Source organism: Corvus cornix, chromosome 3 (assembly GCF_000738735.6).
Source record: "Corvus cornix cornix isolate S_Up_H32 chromosome 3, ASM73873v5, whole genome shotgun sequence".
Lineage (NCBI taxonomy): Eukaryota > Metazoa > Chordata > Aves > Passeriformes > Corvidae > Corvus > Corvus cornix.
In genome coordinates this window covers 91150937-91169303 of record NC_047056.1, presented here as the reverse complement: position 1 = coordinate 91169303, position 18367 = coordinate 91150937, and the positions used below count along the sequence as shown (strand labels likewise).

General features: G+C 40.5%; 1 protein-coding gene across 1 annotated transcript in view; it reads left to right on the top strand.

Annotated features, from left to right (window-relative positions):
- Window positions 1–18367, top strand: part of LOC104694444 (elongin-A3-like) — a 23396-nt gene extending 5029 nt beyond the window's left edge. Inside the window, exons 2-12 of the mRNA XM_019286836.2 lie at window positions 807–1139; window positions 7629–7685; window positions 9347–9459; window positions 10527–11211; window positions 12636–12735; window positions 13971–14144; window positions 14694–14791; window positions 15541–15721; window positions 16043–16166; window positions 17918–18033; window positions 18178–18367. Of these exons, the coding sequence (XP_019142381.2) occupies window positions 807–1139; window positions 7629–7685; window positions 9347–9459; window positions 10527–11211; window positions 12636–12735; window positions 13971–14144; window positions 14694–14791; window positions 15541–15721; window positions 16043–16166; window positions 17918–18033; window positions 18178–18239 (2043 nt within the window). The 3' untranslated portion in view covers window positions 18240–18367. The remainder of the gene's footprint in view (window positions 1–806; window positions 1140–7628; window positions 7686–9346; window positions 9460–10526; window positions 11212–12635; window positions 12736–13970; window positions 14145–14693; window positions 14792–15540; window positions 15722–16042; window positions 16167–17917; window positions 18034–18177) is intronic.

Below are 18367 nucleotides of genomic sequence, written 5' to 3'. Positions count from 1 at the left end.
TTTTTTTAACACTTCCCCGAAACACCACTTTAAAGAGTGAAAGGTGTTCCGTGTACCTATTTTCATTATATCTACAGTAACTTTCCAGGAAATTCTGCAAACACACAGATTTTTCTAGGAAGGACTCGTTCATCTTGGGAGTCTTTCAAGCCCACGCTCAGCCCCGGCAAGCTCTGTGGCAGAGATCCCGTTTCAGACGTGCAGTTCACACAGCAGCAAAGACTGATTCCCTGCCATAAGCTTTTTAGGTAACCCGTGGGAGAGTCCTGCTGGAAGTCGCAGGGCCCAAGAAAAAAAACAAAACAAAACAAAACAAAAAGCATTAGGCATGAGGCTGTAAGTAAGGCAGGACCTAAAGAAAAGGTGTCCTCTTCAGCCCGAGCAGGACTGCAGTGGGCTGCCTGCGGGCGCCAGTCCCGGCTTCACGGCTCGGCCTCGCCACCCCAGCACAAGGCACACTTCCACAGGGCAGCCTCGCAGAGACACCAGGGATGCCACGGCCCTCGAGGTGACTGCAGCTAAGAGATCAGGCGTGCACCAGCAAGTGACACTCTCCGTGTCCCACCTGGCGCCCGCGGCACAGGGACCGCTCGGGGCTGCTCCCGGGGCTGGCACGGCCGCCCTGACGGGCCCGCCCTGGCAGGGGCACAGTGGGCGCCACGGCTTTCCCTGGGCAGGCCGCTCCCTGACTCATCTCCACGGGCCCACCCCGACTACGCCGTGCTTGCTCAGCACCGCACTGTGCGTTCAAACGGAGTCCCGCGGGGCAGAGAAAAGCACACAGTCCGCGCTGTTATTGCTGGTAGCTGGGCAGCGAACAACCAGCCCGCCTGCTGCTCTCAGCAATCAGCCCGGCCGGGAGGCACGGCCAATGGCGGAGCCGGCGCGGCTACAAGAAGGGCGGGCGGTGGCGGACTGACCCCCGTGGCGGCGCCAGGGTGGAGGCGGAGAAGGGGCGGAGCGGCCCCGGCGGCGGGGCCACGGCGGAGAAGGGGCGGAGCGGCCCCGGCGGCGGGGCCGTGGCGGAGAAGGGGCGGAGCGGCCCCGGCGGCGGGGCCGTGGCGGAGAAGGGGCGGAGCGCTGCGCGGAGCGTGCTGGGGCTGCAGGAGCGGCTGCGCTGTGCGCAGGAGCCCGCCGAGGTACGCGGCCAGGAGCGCAAAGGCGGCAGCTGCTGCGCTGTAATTTCTGTGTTCATAAGCGCTCTTCTACGTGAAATAGGTGCTTCTGCTTGGTTTTAACGGCGCACATCAGGATGAGCGGGGGTTGTCACGCCCTGCCTTGCTGTTCTTCCTGGTCCAAGAAGGACTAAGATGTTAATTCTGAAACGACCCCTGCAGGGTGGCCAGGTTGCTCAGTGCGCCCGAGGAGTGGCTAAGGAACACCTGAAGCAGGCAGAGATGGGTGGGGAGCGCGGTCAGAGCAGGTGCTGAAGCTGCGCCGGGCGCTGGAGGGGCCGAGGGGACCAGGGCACCCCCCGCTCTCTGAGCAGCAGCCGGCGCTCCCAAGGAAATGGAAGCAAAGTAGCACGTGCCAAATCTGCCTCAGTGTTTCAGTGAAGTAATAAATCACATTTGACTGAAGAAGGTGTATCCAAAAGAGTGATGTCATTTTTGCTTTGAGGGGCTTTTTAAAAAAATTTTTTTCGGAGGGTCAGATCTGCTTTGAAAACACAGAACGCTTTTACCTTGATGGGTTTCAAAGGCATTAAAAATTGATACAAGTTTGTGGTCAGAGGCAGAGGGCAGCAGTAAAAACGGCATTGTATTTGGTAGTTGATGAAAAGCTTAGCTATTAATCATGTTTAGAGCCTGTTTTTAAAGTGTGTGTGTATGCATATAGAGGAAATACTGATTTTCCTAGCCAGTAATGGTTTATCTTATTGAATGCCTGTGATGTAGACAATATCTGTCTAAAAGGCAAATATCTGTGCAGGTGGTTCTTCAGAAGTTTTAATTTGCAGTTCAATAAACCTAAGATCTCTTCCTGTGCTACAGAAATGATCAGATATTATAGTGTCTGAATTTGTACTTGGGATTAGTGTTGCTATGCTATTTTGAAGGGGTACCAAAGGAAAAGAAAGAAACAATTCTAGAGGTAATTAATTTTTAAGTGATCCCAAACCAGTAAGTTTCAAAGCATCCAACTAAAGTGAAAAATGAGAACAACTCTGTTTATGATTCATTAAGGGAGGAGATACACTGTTATGCAGCATAGCTGCAAGTAGGTGCTGCATAAAATGGAGCACCTAATGGTGGTGCTGCAGCACTTCTGTCCCTGCTAAAACTGTCTACTGAAATAGAAGTGTTTATGGGTAACAGGGCCTAAGGAGTGGCAGGGAAAGTGAGAAACTGATAGCTGTAAATTGGCAGTCATGAAAGGTACTCCTAACAGAAGTTGAATCTAGTAAGAGAAATTATGTGGTTAGCATCTTTAAAGGCAAAGAGGATGTGTGGAAAGAATTACAAATCAATATTACAGATGTGTATGTAGGTAAGCATTGTTGTCAAATACTTGTGTTCCATACTGAGAACGATATTTGTCTTTGGACTTTTTAATAAGTGCTAAAAGTTTTTGATAACCATGCAGAACATCAGTTGTCCATTTCAAAAGCTTCTTAATGTGTGAAGTTTGATAGCTACCCACTGAGTTTTCAGAGAATTGACCAAAGAAAGAACAGGTATTGAATGATGCTTATGGTTCTAGGGAAGGTACAGGAAAAAAGTAACTGTACTATTGGTGATAAAGGTCAGTGAAATGGTCTTCATTGACATTGATCATAAAGGAACATGTTGAGCAGCTGCATGATGTTAAGATGTAACTGATGCAGAATTAAAGAGTGGTGCCATGATCCATACCACTCAGTGAGATGTTATGTAGATACTTTCTGCCAAATTTATCTCAAATTGTATTTGGCTGACACTAATTATAATAAATATATGCAAGCTTCAAGGCATTTGACTTGCTTCTGTCCGATCCTGATTTGAGTAGTGGTGTCACGGGCCTGATATAATACATAAAACTGACTTCAGTTCCACTCGCCAAAAATAAGTGCCAGATCGCATCAGGAAACAATATTGGTTTGTGGGTTTGTGGTGTTTTTTTGGGGGGGTAGGAGGGTGATTATGCATCTCTTTGTGATTTGATGCTACTGAAATCTTTCTTAGTTTAAAAGACAGCAAGCATTGTAGGGAAATGCTACACATACTGAAGTAATTTGTGTCAAATGAAGAGAGTCTCTTCTAGAAACCAAATGTGATCATGTGGTAGGCTACATTCATTTGAGCAACACATGTTTTACCATGGCTCAGTGGAAAGTCACAGCTAGGAGCTATGAATGTAGGTCACTCAGGATAGGAGACTGTATTTTGGAAAGCATTGACTCAGAAAATGATTTGGAGCTCTGATGTATTACCAGTTGAGCATGAAATTGCAATAGAGTGCAGTGGCTTATGGGGTAAATGCTATCTTTGGGTAGCTTAGCAGGGTTATGTTATTATTGCTATATAGACGGACAATTACAGGAATATTATGTCCTGTTCTGAGGACTGTTTTTAAAAACAACACTGGCCAAGCTGGAAAGATAATAAGACAGCCAGAGAATGGCTGTAGCTCTGGCTGGCATAACTTAATGAAACTAAAGAACCAAGGTAAAGTGTGTGATTAGTAATTACATTTATTTCTATGTTGTGTAAGATGATTGGAGGAAAGCTCCTTTTGTATAATTAACAGATTTAGTAGCTGGAAACAATACTAGGCAATTGTTTTAGGCAAACTGTTGGTTTTGTTTGGTTTGGTTTTTTGTTTGCTTTTATTTTGTTTTGTTTGTGTGTGTGGGGGGGTGTTTTGTTTTGGTTTGGGGTTTTTTGTTTGGGTGGGGGTTTTTTTGTTTTGGGTTTTTGTTAGCTGAGGGCATAGGGATTATTTGCTTGGGAGAGTTGGGTTTTTCTAAGGTGTTTTCCTCAAAGTCCTGGTGCTCTTTCAAATGAGTTATCTAGCTCAGCCAGAAGTTATTGACTTGATGGAATTTCACAGGCTTTTTTATAGAAGAGAATGAGCTAAAGAATCATAGGGATCTCTTTTCGAAAGAGATGCGGCTATTGAGTGAGGAAGGAGAGAAAACAGGAGTTACTGTAGAGAAATGTTGTCAGTCCCCTAAGGACAGATGGTCTGGGAACCTGTTAATGGGTCCCGGCTCAGATAGGGAAATAAGAGGAGACCGTACAACACTTGTAGAAAGGATGATGGAGCAACACTGGTGTCGTGGGAAGAGACCAAACCCAGTGCACCTGGCAGCTGTTGTTACTACTTTGCTTTCAGTTTTGACTCTGGAAAATTTTGTTTGCTCACATGCTTCTTTCCCATTGCTGATTACCATTGATCTCTGCTTTCCAAATTCCAGCCTGCGTTCCCTTCTTCCCTGCATCCTTGCTGGCTTTTGTTCCTACTGTCCTCTTTGCTTTTGTCTCATACCACTATGTGTATGCCAGCTCTCAGTTTGTCCATAAGGCTTTGCCTGTTTATATTGCATGAAGATCTAGGTCTTGGGTTTTCTTGGAATGTCTTTTATGGAAAAAAACCCCCAGTCCTAAAGGGTTTTGATAATTCTTTTTAAATCAGCATTTAGGAATTATGTAGACTAGTCTAGGAATTGTATATGAAGATAACTTTTCTTCAAAATTTTTCTGTGAAGTTTACAGTCTCTTTTAAAGTTGATAGATTTTTCCACGAGGATATAGCTGATAGTGGTTTGTGAGGTAAAACAGTCTGAAAGCCAGTGGAGGGTTACATATGTATTGTTTGTATATGGAAAGTCTTCCATAAAGAAATTACCAGATCCAGTCCAGTGAGATAAGAGCCAGATAGGCCACAAATGCTATGGTAGAAGAAATGGTTAGAGAAACATGCCTCAATAGTCAGTCTTCAATTTGCTTTTGAAGGCCTACTCAGAACAGACTTTACAATTTTGCCTTATTTTATGCAATAATTATAATGGTATACTATATATAGGTATCATGACAACAAAGCTTGTGTTTCTAGCAAGCTCTGGTTTTGGTGAAAGACTTTACTGTGTCCTGTGCTTCACCATAGACCTTTCTCTGGCCTTCACCAAAGCCTGATAGATACTGGAGCTTGGTATTTGTGCTTTGTCTTTGGCAGAGAAATCAGACGTCTCTAGCAAATAGGATAAATACAAAGTTTCTCTGCTGCTACAGATGCTTGCCACAAATTACATTTTACTTCTGATTGTGTCTGTAAGTTTGGTTCTAAATCCCAAGAACTTGGAGATGTGTGATTCCTACTGGCTGGATGCTACCATTTGCTTTGTCCAGTTACAGAACGGAATCTTACACTTGTCCTGTACATGCAGAGCTGCTGATTCCCCTGCAGCCTGAGCTGTTCTCTGCTTTCAGGTGGTTGGTATAACTTCTAAAAACCTTGTCAGTGTGTCTCATCAATTTTTTCTGCCTTTTTTTTTTTTTTTTTAATGAAACAGTGTTATTTGTCTTAATTTTCCAAATGTGATATATATTTCAAGTAACCAAAATGAGCAGTGTGGTCTTTAGTTTAGAAAACTTGGAAAGTTTTGTTTTTCCTTAAAATGTGTTGACTGCTTTTGAACATGCTTGTTGTGTAGGTGCTTTTGTAATTTAGCCTGTTGGTTTGAAGTTGTATGAATCGTGATTGCCTGCTTCCTGAATTTTTTCTTCAGAAATAAACTTGGCTTTATGAGTTAACTTAGTCCAAAGTCCATCAAGAGGAACTATTCAAAACCCCTATTCACTGTATCTTGATGAAAACATCCCTTACTGTTCTTCCACAAATAGGTTTGTCTCTGGTCTATGGGATTTATTCCCAGTGGTTTGCACTGCTTGATTATCTAGTCATGTTTTATATCCAATATAATGTGTCAGCAGTGGGTTACTTCCTTTTTTCATTGCAAAATAAATTAAATCAATGAGGATATATATTCTTTTCATTAAATAAAAGTGAACTAACTTGACACTGATCATCTCAAGCATTAGAAACTATGTTACCATCGTGAGCAATTACTATTTTTCTCAGGGAGTGCCTTATCTTAAAAATAAGCAGAACTTCATATGGTTTTTGTGCTGGTTCTGAAATCTTGGTCAGGAAGGTTGGTTTTTGGTTTTTTTTGTTTTTTTTTTTGGTAGGTATCCTGTCATTTTATAGGTAGCTGAACTTCTGGGAGAGATTTGATTTGTTAGCTCTGGTCCAGGGTGTATGTCTTACCTTTGCAACTTGCCTCACATTTTCCCAGACTGTGAAGTATTTCTCCTGTGCTTGTCTAGACTCAGAAGCACTGTTGTGGGGTGGATGTTTTACAGAACTGCATGCCAGGCGTGTAGATAGAGCCCACTGAACACGATGAAAATTAGTGTCAAGTGTGGGATTCCACTACTCTAATGCATTGGAACAATGAAACTTGGAGCAACGGTAGAGCAATATATCCCTGGAGTGCAATTTGTAAATTGTTTCTTCGAGCTTGCTACTCATTTTTTAGTACCACTTCCACCTCCTGCAATGCCGTTTAAGAAGCAGTATCTAATATAACAAATGACAGTTCATCAGTTATTTAAATTAATATAGCTGTTTTTATTGTCAGAAGATTTCTGGGGTTGTGTGTTTTGTGTTCCTGCTGTTACATTGAGAAGTGTTAATGATCTGAAACACTTGACTAGTATTTCAGGCTTTGTGAAAGCCCTATGAAATGCTGCTATTTCAGTTGTACATTAATTCTGTCATCTCCATAACATAGTTCCATGTGTGTGGTTGTGAATGTTTCAGTGGGAACACTAAACTGGGGGATGCCATTCTTAAACCACAACAGGAAAATAAGACATATGCTTAGCTGCAAGACTCTGGGATGCTATATACCCATTGCCAAAGAAATTGTATCATATTGCTGTTGAAATTTATACTCTGCTTATAAATGAGACTTCTTTGTTATTACAACATTTCTCATAGGAAGATCTGCATTTTGTATGTGAAAAAATCTTTCTTGCTTTTATGGAAGTCTTGAGTTTTCTAACAGGTGTAAGCTTTGACAGTGCAAAAGAAAACAGTTGTTCTAGCTTGCGCTTGTTTTGTTAAAATACAAATTGCAGTTATGTTTTCAAAACCTTATTTTGTGCAATCTGGGCTTGGACCAGCTCTGTTGTCCTTTCTTGGCCTGGACTGACGCAGTACTGCTGCTGACTGTGAGACTTGCTGGTTTTTGCATGGTGGCTTTGCATAATGCGGCTTTCTATTGGCTCTGTGGCAAGTTAGGGCCACTACTACATGACAAGGAGGCATATATATGTAGCCTGTACTACTGTGATATTTATTTTTACTGTAATCTTTGTAGCAGTTAATTCAAACTATCTACTGGATTTTCTGATGCTACTGAAATTGAGGGGTTGGCAGGACCATACTGGTTCACAGCACAGACTGCAAACATGGCCCTGATGTGCTGTAAAGGAGTGCTTACATTTTCCAGGAGTTACTGGATGTTCCTTTTGACACTATTGTGTGTTTTTGGATTAAATATGTGAATGAGGATGAGAAGAACAGAATAGGATTTCCAAGTATTTGTTTAAAACAATAAATCTAATGTTTCCTTCCAGATTATTAAAACACTTGAGGTACTACAAGGTTTGGATTTATCGCTGGATATTCTAGTGGTAAGTGATCAGTAGTAATACATTAAACTCTTTAGTGAATTACTATGTAAATGTCAGGAGTGTGCATTTGTAGAAGTAGTGAACATATTGCATTTTATAATTTTGACTTTATATCCTATTTGGTTAGAGTCATTTTCCAAAAGCTGGTCATCCAACCTGATAAATCCAGTATTACATCAACAGTGATAGTACTGAGGAGGGAACGGAGCACACAGAGGACACTTTGCTTCACTGTAAAACTGCCTTCAATCAATGCTTAAAACAAAGCAAATATGGGTGAACCATTCTTTAGGTCAGTTGTCTAACTCTTCCATCTTTTACTAGCAGCTCAAAGTTAGTTTCTTGCATTTAAAGAGCAGGCATCTCAAATAATGATTCCTGTGGCTTTTATCCTCATCCAAGCTGCATCATATCAAATTCTATATTACATATTGTCACAGTGGTCTGTGAAGCTTCTAGCTATCGTAAGCAATGTGTCTGTGTTTTGAGAAGAAGAAAAATGTGGGTTTTGTGAGAGAATTCTTTGAAGAGTAAGTGGAAAAATATAGTTGCCAAGATATTTGGGTGGCCTATTCAGGCAAAAGTGTTTGCCTGCCTAGACACAGGCAGACTTCTGCTTGAATGAAGCAGTATGTATTTTGTTTTCTAATAAAAATATATAATCTCATATTGCAAGTCGTTGTTTAAAATGACAAAGGGTTTCTGCAGATGATTCATGTTCCCAGCAACGTTGAGTGTTTTATAACAGGACAAACTTTGACGGAAGCCTTCAAGTCAAATAGAGGAAAGTGATGTCTTACAGCTGAGGGCTCCACATATTTTTAATGCATTTGAAGAACATCAATAGCTTTATGAAATAGTCCCACCAGAATTCTTCCATCTGTTTGCAATAACTGACTTAACCAAATCAGGTTGCTCAAAGCTAAATATACTTGAAGTGAATTTAGGGAAGCCCTTTCTAGGGGCTGAGCTGATTATGTGGGAGTAATGTGTATAGCTCAGACTTCACAGGAGTGTAATTTCACTAGTTAGCAAGAGCATTAACAGGTTGCAGTGAACCTACTGAATTCCATATTTTGTGTGCATCTTAAAGATGAGAGTTTGTGAATCAGAGGTGCTTACTGATAATACAGAATTAACATCACCTGTGATTCTGCAAACAAAGTCTGCAAGATATTTTTGCTTAAACAAAACACACTAGTGTGAGACTTGAAGACACAGTGATACTGTGAAAATAATTGCTCCTCTGACCCTTCAGTGCTGTACTACTAGTTGAGATGTATTTTACATTACACCATGCCCAACATATATGCTCTCTAATATGCTGAAATGTGCTTAATAAGCCTAAGGGAAATTTGAATTGATGCATTTTGTGGGCTTAAGCATTTGAGAGAAGTGAAATTCCTGAAATATTGTACATTTAATGGAGGAAAATTACTTATCTTAATTTTATGAATTAAGGCTGCATCTTGTTCCCCATATGTGGTTATAAATAACTACTTCAGTTCTGTTTGCAGTATAAAGAGTGCATTTATTCTTTGGCTGCCATAGGACTGCCCTGAATACTAGGCTAATACTATTTGTAGCAGTTTTAGAGGAGGTGTTATTTGGGATGAGAGTTGTGATTTATTCTGCCTATCTTTCTTGCATATCTTCCACAGGAAACTGGCATAGACAAAACAGTTGACAGTTTTAGGAAACATGCCACTGCTGGGAATGTAGCTAAAAGTCTGTTAAAACAATGGGAGAAGCTTATTTCTCCAGAAAGTAAAAGGTAGGTGAACTTTTTTTCCTAAAAGTTAGTTATACTGTAGTGTAATTTTAAAATACAGATTGGAAACTTAGGAAGGTGTTTAGAATGACAAATGCACATTGAATTGGAATGTGAATTGAATGGAAGAAATGAGAATGCAGTTATAAAATATGAGAAGAATAATCAGACCATTATTGGTCAACTGGCCAGTCGGCACTTTGACTTCAGCTGCTTTTTTCGACTGGCACAAGTTCTTAGGTCCCAGCTAGTACAAACGGGACTAAACCATGATGGGCACTGCTCTGCACTTCAGGAAATTGGGAAACTTGCTCTTTCTTCCTGGAGGTGGTGATTAAATGAGGCAGCTCTCCAGTGATTTGGTTGTATTTCTTGTAATGTTCTTGTGGACTGAGAGGGCCTTCCAACACTGGAGGAGTCACAGTGAAGCGATGCAGTTTCTTCTGAAACTGAAGCAGCCACCACTGCCATGGCCAGGCCCACTCTGCTTTAGATGTTTTGCAGAGTTCCAACACTTCCAGGCAGTTGAGCTGGGAAAGCCAAGGGAATAGTTTGACTAAATAGTGCATTTTAAATCTGAAGTTGTTCAAACAACAGGAAAGTAAAATACCAGAATCTGTGATAAGCAAATCATAAAGGCTGACCTGTTAATCTGTTATCACCTACAGAGCATGATATAAATTCTCTGTCTCCTGATTATTTCAAGCACCATGTCTTTGTTATAAAGCACGCAGGGAAACTTTGTGAAAAAGTGGTATCCAGCATGTTATGAGCAGATAGTACTGCCAGGTGTGTTTTCCTACGCAGGGTTATGTCCCTATTCCCCACTCATTTTGCTATCAATTCTTGTTGCAATATTTAGCAGTGCTGGACCCAAGAGCTGTGTGATTCTGTGCTGATAATGGAAGAGTAAGAACACAGCACAGAACAAAGTTCTAGGTTTTGTGAAACTGTGACACATGGTGTGATTTTATCCTTTTAGTTTTACCAACATAGGGAAAAACAGATTGTTTAAGAATTTAACGTCATCTGTAGAATGGGATGTAATTTTTTTTTTTTTATTGTTGCAGTGGTCACAGGAGAAGAAAAAATAATGAGAAAGAAAAACGTGAGATGAAATCTTCTGTTTCCAAGGAGATTAAGCCTTCAGAGAAGCCCAAAACATCTGTTCTGGCCTTTAGAAGTTCCAATAGTGCTCCCATTTCTGCAAAGTTGAATAAGGAGCATATTTGTAGTGAAAAGACCCATCAAAGCACAAATTCTGTATCTCCAAAAGAATGGGATCATGAAGAATGTAGCACCAGTGGTTCTAAGCACGCTTCCCAGGGTACCAATTCTCAGGCTAAAGAAAGTGAGTTCAAAGAGAGCAAGAAAGTTTCAGAAAAGCAGCATTCCTCTGCAGCAAATGAAGGCTTATTACCCCTGGAGGAAAAGCCCAGTAAGGATGCTTCCAAACAGAGAAATCCTAAGTGTGTGAAGAAACGAAAACAAAATCTTGTCATGAAAGACCGAGCCAAATCCTCTAGTGATGAGGAATTTGAACCCCCTACTATGTCTTTTGAAGCTTATCTTACTTATGATGTGACCAACAAAAGAAAGAGAAAGGCTTGTTCTACAGGTGCACGGCCAAAAAAGTGCAGTGAACAGAAGAACAGCTCATTACCACAAAAGACTTCAAAACTTCCTCAGGCAAAAGTGGGAGTTGAAGATGTAAAAAAAAGTGAGAGTGAGCAATCAGAAACTCCCAGTAAAAAGGTAAACCACTACAGGGTTGAGATAATAGCAGATAAACTGCAGACAAACAAGTGCTTTGGACTTTTATTTTCAGTGAAATTTATCTGTATTTGAAGGAACAGATTGCATGACTCTGATGTATCAGCTGCACTGCAATTGCCAAGAATTACAATAACTGGGGGGAAAAAAAGATACAGTTTGCAATTGAATTACTTGTATTTTTAGTATTATTTCCAATATTACAGTAGTGTTTGATCCATATCAACTAATCTGCATTTGACTTGAAAAATGCAAAGGCAGTTACCTTTGGAAAGATGTCCACCTTTTTCCTTTCTTGACCATTCTGGTTTGTGACTGCTGCAGCTCTTTGTGTATAGAACAGTCCTTTTGTCAGATGCTGTGGTTCTTTAACAGTGAATATTAAGGTTTGCAGTGGAACTCAGCCTTCTTTAAGTGCATTGAAGTAAACCACAGTATTGCATATAAAACTAGATTACACATTTTCTTAATCTGGGCTGTCCTAGTCCCTTGAAATGCAAAAAGTTTAAGTAGCTCCTCTGAGAAAATGTGTATGTAAAAATGTGTATTAATTAGACCTTTTAAATGAAGAGCTTTTGTGCACTGAAAATTAGAGTTATCTTCAGATTTATATCTTCACTGTGATGTGAAAGCTTTAGGCTTTTTTTTTTATTGTGGAAGATCTGCAATCTGAGTGTGGTATCTTCTGTCCCAAATGGGGAAATATTAATGTAGAGGCTTATGTGTGATACTCTAACATAAACTGTTTGAGGAAAAACCTCAGATATTCAAGCAGTTGAGAAAAGTTACTATAGATACTAAAATAGTATCTATACTGCTGTAAGTGCAGGGAGTGCAATGCTGTTAAGTGCCTGACTTGAGATTGGAGGACACCTAAGACCCAATTTAGATGTTGCACATCATCCATTTGTAGGGACCTATACTGAACAGGCTGCTGCATCTTTCAATCCCTTTTCAGGGGATTAGCGGTGAACATTTTAGGCTAAATGGCTTACTGAACATGATCTAGCAGGCTCGGTAGGACCAGGTATAAAGCTGTTTCTTGTCTTTTAGAATTATGCTTTTGTCATCTTGCAGTTTTGCCTCATTCAGTGCATGCCTCAGTCGTGATTTATCTGAAAGCCCCTTAGCTCTACATATCTGCTCTGTTCTTTAATCTTTTTATGTGCTGATTGCAGATGTCCCACTAAGTTCCTTTTGTGGTATAGTGTTGGTAAGTGGAATATGAAAGGATACACTGAACAGTAATCCTGTGAGTAAATTTTAGTGTAGAAAGACAAGAATTCTAGTTATCCTAGTTCATTTTGGGATTTGCATAAAGGTTTGGGGGTTTGTTGTAGCTTATTTTAAGCCTCGTTAACCCCAAATTTATAATGTTGAAGCAGTGTTTCCTTGACTGTGCACAGGCCAAGGTAGCATCCTTCCAAGAGCTTCTTAATACTCCACTACCTAAAATTCTGCCAGAGATCTCACAATCATCTCCCCCATATGCTGCAGACTTTACAGGTAAGTAATATACAAGGCTGATAAATATGAAATAGTGCAGGTTTTTACAGCTCTGTGTAGAAATGTTTTATCCCCTTTTCCAATAAGCTGTATTAGCTCATCAGTCCATGGCAAAGAAGGGCCTCACTTTCACTTTCTCACCTGTAGAAACCATGTTGAAGCTGAAGAGAGTTACGGGGCCTTCCTTCTTATGGCTTGCTGAGTCTGAGGAAGGTTCCCACAGGCATAGAGAAGGCATAAATCGAGTGGCAGTTCTACAGGCTCCATTTATCTTTACTCCTGTCTATATCTTAAAGCAGGCAAAGCCTTAGTAGAAATTAGCTTAGGTAAAACAAATACATGAAGCACAGATGCCTTAAGAGGCCTCCCAGAAACAGAGACTAGACAGGAGTAAGGGAAAAAAAGTAGGTATTTATTTGAAAGGCTTTCAAAGGTACACCCTGGGGACTCTGAAGCTATTCTCAAAATGGACCCCAAGATGGACCCCAGCTCACGAGTTCTTCACCCTTTTATAGGTTTGGTTCATTTGCATAGCAGGGTTAATCCTCCAATTAAAACTCCAGTTTCCCCCTCACCTTGCCCCCCCCTTAGTGGCTCTCTGGTTTATACTTTTGGCCTAGGACAGTCTTGGTGTCCTTGGAAAGCAGGGCCAGAGAGGCTTTGTTATGTCTACCTAGCATGAGAGAGCAGAAGTTAACAGGCTACAAGAAACTTCAGAGTCATGCACCAAGCAGTACAGAGTTTGAAAAATACAAAAGTTAAAACCTAAGGCATCACACTAGGTCTAGCTTTGGCATAGGAACCACTAGCATCTTTATGGGTAGGTGACAAAACGTGCCAGTGGTTCCCTTAGCAGCTCTTCTGATGTTTCAGTGGTTTCATACCACTGGGATCTTGAAACATTGCTACTATTGCAGCTTCTGGCTTCTCTGAGATAGCTCAGGAGGATTACTAAGGTGCATGTAGGTGGGTAACAGAGTAATCGAGGTGTGAACACAGCTCACATAGACTGGAGATAAATAATGCAAGACTGGTTTGAGTTGGTGCAGCTCACCTGCAGTGTACATGTTGTCTTGGTGTTAGATAATGGTAAATGGCCTTCTGCAATTTACAATATGTGCTAGGGCCCCAAACTGTAATACAATAACTTAGTATTTCAAGAAAAAGTAATACATGTTTATCTCAGAGATGAATGTTGGAAGCATTGTGAAACCTGCCTGGTGTTTTGCTTGCAGCTTCCACAGCAGCTGTTTTAGACGTGCCCCAGCAAGTTGATGAGATAGTTCAATTCACAGGACAGAGACTAAACTCTAAAATGCAGGTTTACTCTGGCTCTAAGGCAGTCTGCCTTTTGAAGATGCTGACGCTGTATGAACAGTGTGTCCGTGTGCTTCACAACAATATTGAGTGTGAGTATTTCAGGGGGTTTATAGCAGCCATGACTCAAAGGGTATGAGATTTTTTTTCTCTAGGCCAACAACTGGCCTACTAAAATATATTGTCTCTTCCTACAGAGGGTGATTTGAAGCAGGTTGAAAGGCACTTGCAGAAATGGATTGATTGATGGCTGTGCTAAAATGTACCTTTGTTTTGAAAGCTTACCATTTTTAAAGGTCCAAGTTTACTTAAAATAATGTCCTATAAATTATAAACCAAAAATTCTTCCCATCCCCATGTTTGTTGTGATCAAGAGATTCTTTTCTTCCTTGCATAGGCAGAGGAGGAAGAGATGCATATCAGTAAAGATGGGGCAATGACTACTCAGATGCTTTATCCATCCTCAAGTATAACTGCTAGTCAGTATGGAACTGCTGGTTTATAAATACTATGTCATAGCCGGACATAGGATATTCTGTTAGTGCTTGCTAAAATTAACTTGTGTTTTTATTTTTAAACTGAGTGGTGTTACCCATTGAGTAAAATAAGTGAGATACTGAAAGTACTGTCCTCTTTTGTAGTGCTACAGGAAGCAGGAGATGTGCCCTTTGAAATTCTTGAGCCTGTGCTAATACGTTGCACACCAGAGCAGTTGTTTCGAATAGAGAAATGTAATCTGGTAAATTCTGCCTTAAATTTGGGTAACCACAGAGTTCCACAACTCCATGGGTTGCACTGGTTTTCTGTCTTGCATACTAATTTCTTTGAATTCAGCTGTCATTATCAAGTCTCCCTTTCTCAAGTGTCAGGATTTAAAACATTCAGGAGAATTACTACTGATGACTAAGTGAAAGACAGTGTGTATAGATGAGTATTTCTGTTTCTAAAAATAAGAAAAAAGATGACCACTGTATTTACCACTGAAATAGCTGGGAAAGTCAGAACCAACTGTTTCTAAGTTACAAACTGTTAAGGCTGCAAAGCATATCAGTCAGGAAGTAGCTGGGGTGAGATTTCATGTGTGTGTTAGATTTCTTATCTATGCTGTTAGGACTTGAGTTCCATGATGCACTTGGACACTGATATTCTCAGTGTGTACTCCTTCGTAGGACAAGTTAACCTTTTCTTGTGTGCTTCGAGTTGAGAGCCAGAGTGGCCTGAGCCTCTGCTGTAATCACAAGTCTAGCCTGTAGGCATGGCTTACTGACTCCAGGTCTGCTGCTTGAAGCTGTGTGATTACCAGGCTGTAGTCAGTGTCCCTGCATGGTATTGCCATGGTGCGGGTACCTGTGTCAGCACGTGTGGTGGGATTTGTTCTGTGCCTTCTTCCACCAGAGGCTTGGGTTGTGTCTGTAGGCTCAGGTAACAGGTACTCTTGAAAATGTTATTTTGCAATCTCTGATTTAAAATATCTTGTGTTCAAATTAGACATTTATAAAAGAGACTGACCACTTGTGGAAGAAGCACTGCCAAAGAGACTTTAAAAATGAGAGCCTTCGGGAACATGAGTCTTGGCGTGAAATGTACTTGAGACTGTTTAATCAGAGAGAAGAAAAACTGAAGATCCTTACAAAAAATATTCTTTCAGCTCAGTCTGAGAAACCAAAAGGTAAAATCTCTGTTTAGCTCTTCCACTTACAAAACCCACTCTTCTGCTGTTCTTGACAATATGTTTGGTTTAGTGACTTGTTTGCAGTGAGTACTAATGCTGTACTTCTAGGAGAAATCATCAGGAACAAACACTGTTCCTCTTAAATTTAAATTTGCTTAAAAATAAATACATGCACTAATACAATACATTGGTGTATCCTGCAAATACTATGCATTAGACAAATCTTACCTTACTGGTTAGACTGAAGATTCTAAGCAACAATGCAAAGAGTTTTGGACATAAAGGACATGTATCTGCTACTCCTTGCTTCTGTATTAGGCAGGCAAGTAAAAATGGCTTATATGACTGGTGCAGCAAAACCACCCAGGAACATTCGCCGACAGCAAGAAATCCATGGGACAGCAGGACCTGTCATCCAGCTTCATCCCACAGAAAAGTGCAAGTAAGTGCTATGTACTATGCTTTTAATTTGTCTTTGTCAGTTCAAAATTGTGCTTGCAAAATAATTTTAAAGTTCTAAATAACTCTATTTACTTTCCTTTTTTTATGTGGCTAGTAGCTAGAAACAAACTTGCCTTTTAAGTCTTGTGTGTTCCTCAGCTGCGTGTGCATTGTCATTGCACATTTCTCGAAAATGCCAGTGAATTTACCCTCCCAGCTGGAGTGTAAGTGGACGCTGTTTTTTTTTCTCCAGATTGCACCAAAGCTGCTTGGGATCCTAGGGCGATTCCATTGTTGATAGTTTGGGTCTGTAAACCTGCCTAGTAGCCTCATGTGTTCTCCTGCTTTGATAAAATCCCAGTCAGCAGCCTGGTGTGATACAGCTGACGAGAATGAACCTCAGGAACTTTTAATATTTCTTCTTTCCTGTGAATTTCAGAAGCTTACTCGAACAGCCTTGCTGCTCAAGGTGGTTGTAGTATGGGTCAGGAAGGGCAGCCTGGATGTAAGAATTTTCTTAAAGTCAGCTTTTACACCAGATAAATTTTCATAACTGTGCCTTTAGCTAGTGAGATTCAGAAGGTTCTTTCCATACTGTTGCTATTTTCAGTGAAAAGATAGTTCCCCACCAAGACAGTAGCTTAAGGCACTTTGAACTGTGCTTTTGCTTTCAGTTGCTTTGTGGGAGATTGTTGCTTTGTGGGAGACCAGCCTTTCCAGTTTAGGTGCTTCAAGTACAGTAGCATACAATTACATATGTCCTTTGTGCTCTAGTAATCTCTGGACCAGGAACTGAATGATGTAGATAGACCAAGCCTTGCATGATTTTTTTTTTTCTCAGACATGATAAATTAGGAAGAACTGGTGTTGTGTGAAGGAAGCTGTGAAGAAGGTCGTTGCTTTGCCTTCTTGAGAAACAAGGGTTTGTTTAGGCATGATGAATTTAACTTACTGCTTTGACCTATTGCTTTTTTAAGCTGCAGAATTTGTACAGCTGAAATTGTCACTTAAGAAGCTGGTCTTGCAGGAGCTAAAAATCCTGTGGCAGACATGCAGATCCTTAGCAGGCCACCGTTCTCACTCTGTGCAGTGGTGCTGAGCCCTGGCAGAATCCTCAGTGACTGGCTCTGAGGAGCACAGGGCTGGTCACACTGGTGACATTGTGCTGACACTTCAGTGCTGCATTGGGTTAATGGTCTTCAGCAGGAGGCATCAGCTCTGTATATGCATCTGCCTCAGTCCTTGTCTTGTTGACTGAGGATTCCAACATCATGTTTAGTTAGTTATTGAGCCTTTTGCTAGTTACTCGTAGTTACAGAGGTATTGTTTTTAAATACTCTTATTTACCCTCATTTTACCCTCGTTTTCTGTCAATGAGCTAGTTAGCAGTTCAGCTGTATTCAAAGAGGAAAATAAACATAAGGTGCAAACTAGAGCACAGCATTATGAATCACAGTGTTATTGCTGACGAATTTTGATCTGTCACAAACTCTGATAATTTAAAGACTAATAAGAGACATGGAATCTTATAAATGTAATATTTGTTCAAGAATTAAAATGGACAAAATGATCATCTGTGATCCCTTCTAACCTGAATTATCCTATGATTTTGAACTGTATAAAGTCTCTTAAATGTGTCCAATTAGGCTGTTGTTTTTGTTTTGTTTTGTTTTTTTTTTTTCAAAATGAGTCAGGGCAAATAGTAGCTTGATATCAAATGCTAACTTTTTTGTTATTTGCTTGTTTTAAAAGAATAGGGATTCCAGAAATGAGAGACAGAAACAACACATTATCAAACCTGATTCCTGCTGGCAACAGTAGTTCTAGCTCAGATGTCATGATTCAAGATGGAAAGAAGCCTACCAAAAGTAAGTGGCATTTCCTAAGATGATAAATTTAATTGTTTTAACCTGCTGCCTACTATTATATGCTTAATATTATACTAGTAGCATTTAAAGTTGCTCATAGCTGTAATCCTGATGGGTCTCTTTGTTTTGTTGTTGTTGTTGAAGAAATTGCACCAATAATGAAGAAAACTTTGAAAGCACTGAGGAGTAGAGTTGGACAACGGTAAAATGAGGCTGTGTATTTGAAGCTTATTTGATGTGACTGTTTGTATATTATGCTACAGTGAATGAAAGTAATGTTCATGTAAGCACTGTTAATTTGTCTTAGTTGAAATAGGTCTGAAAAATTGCAGGG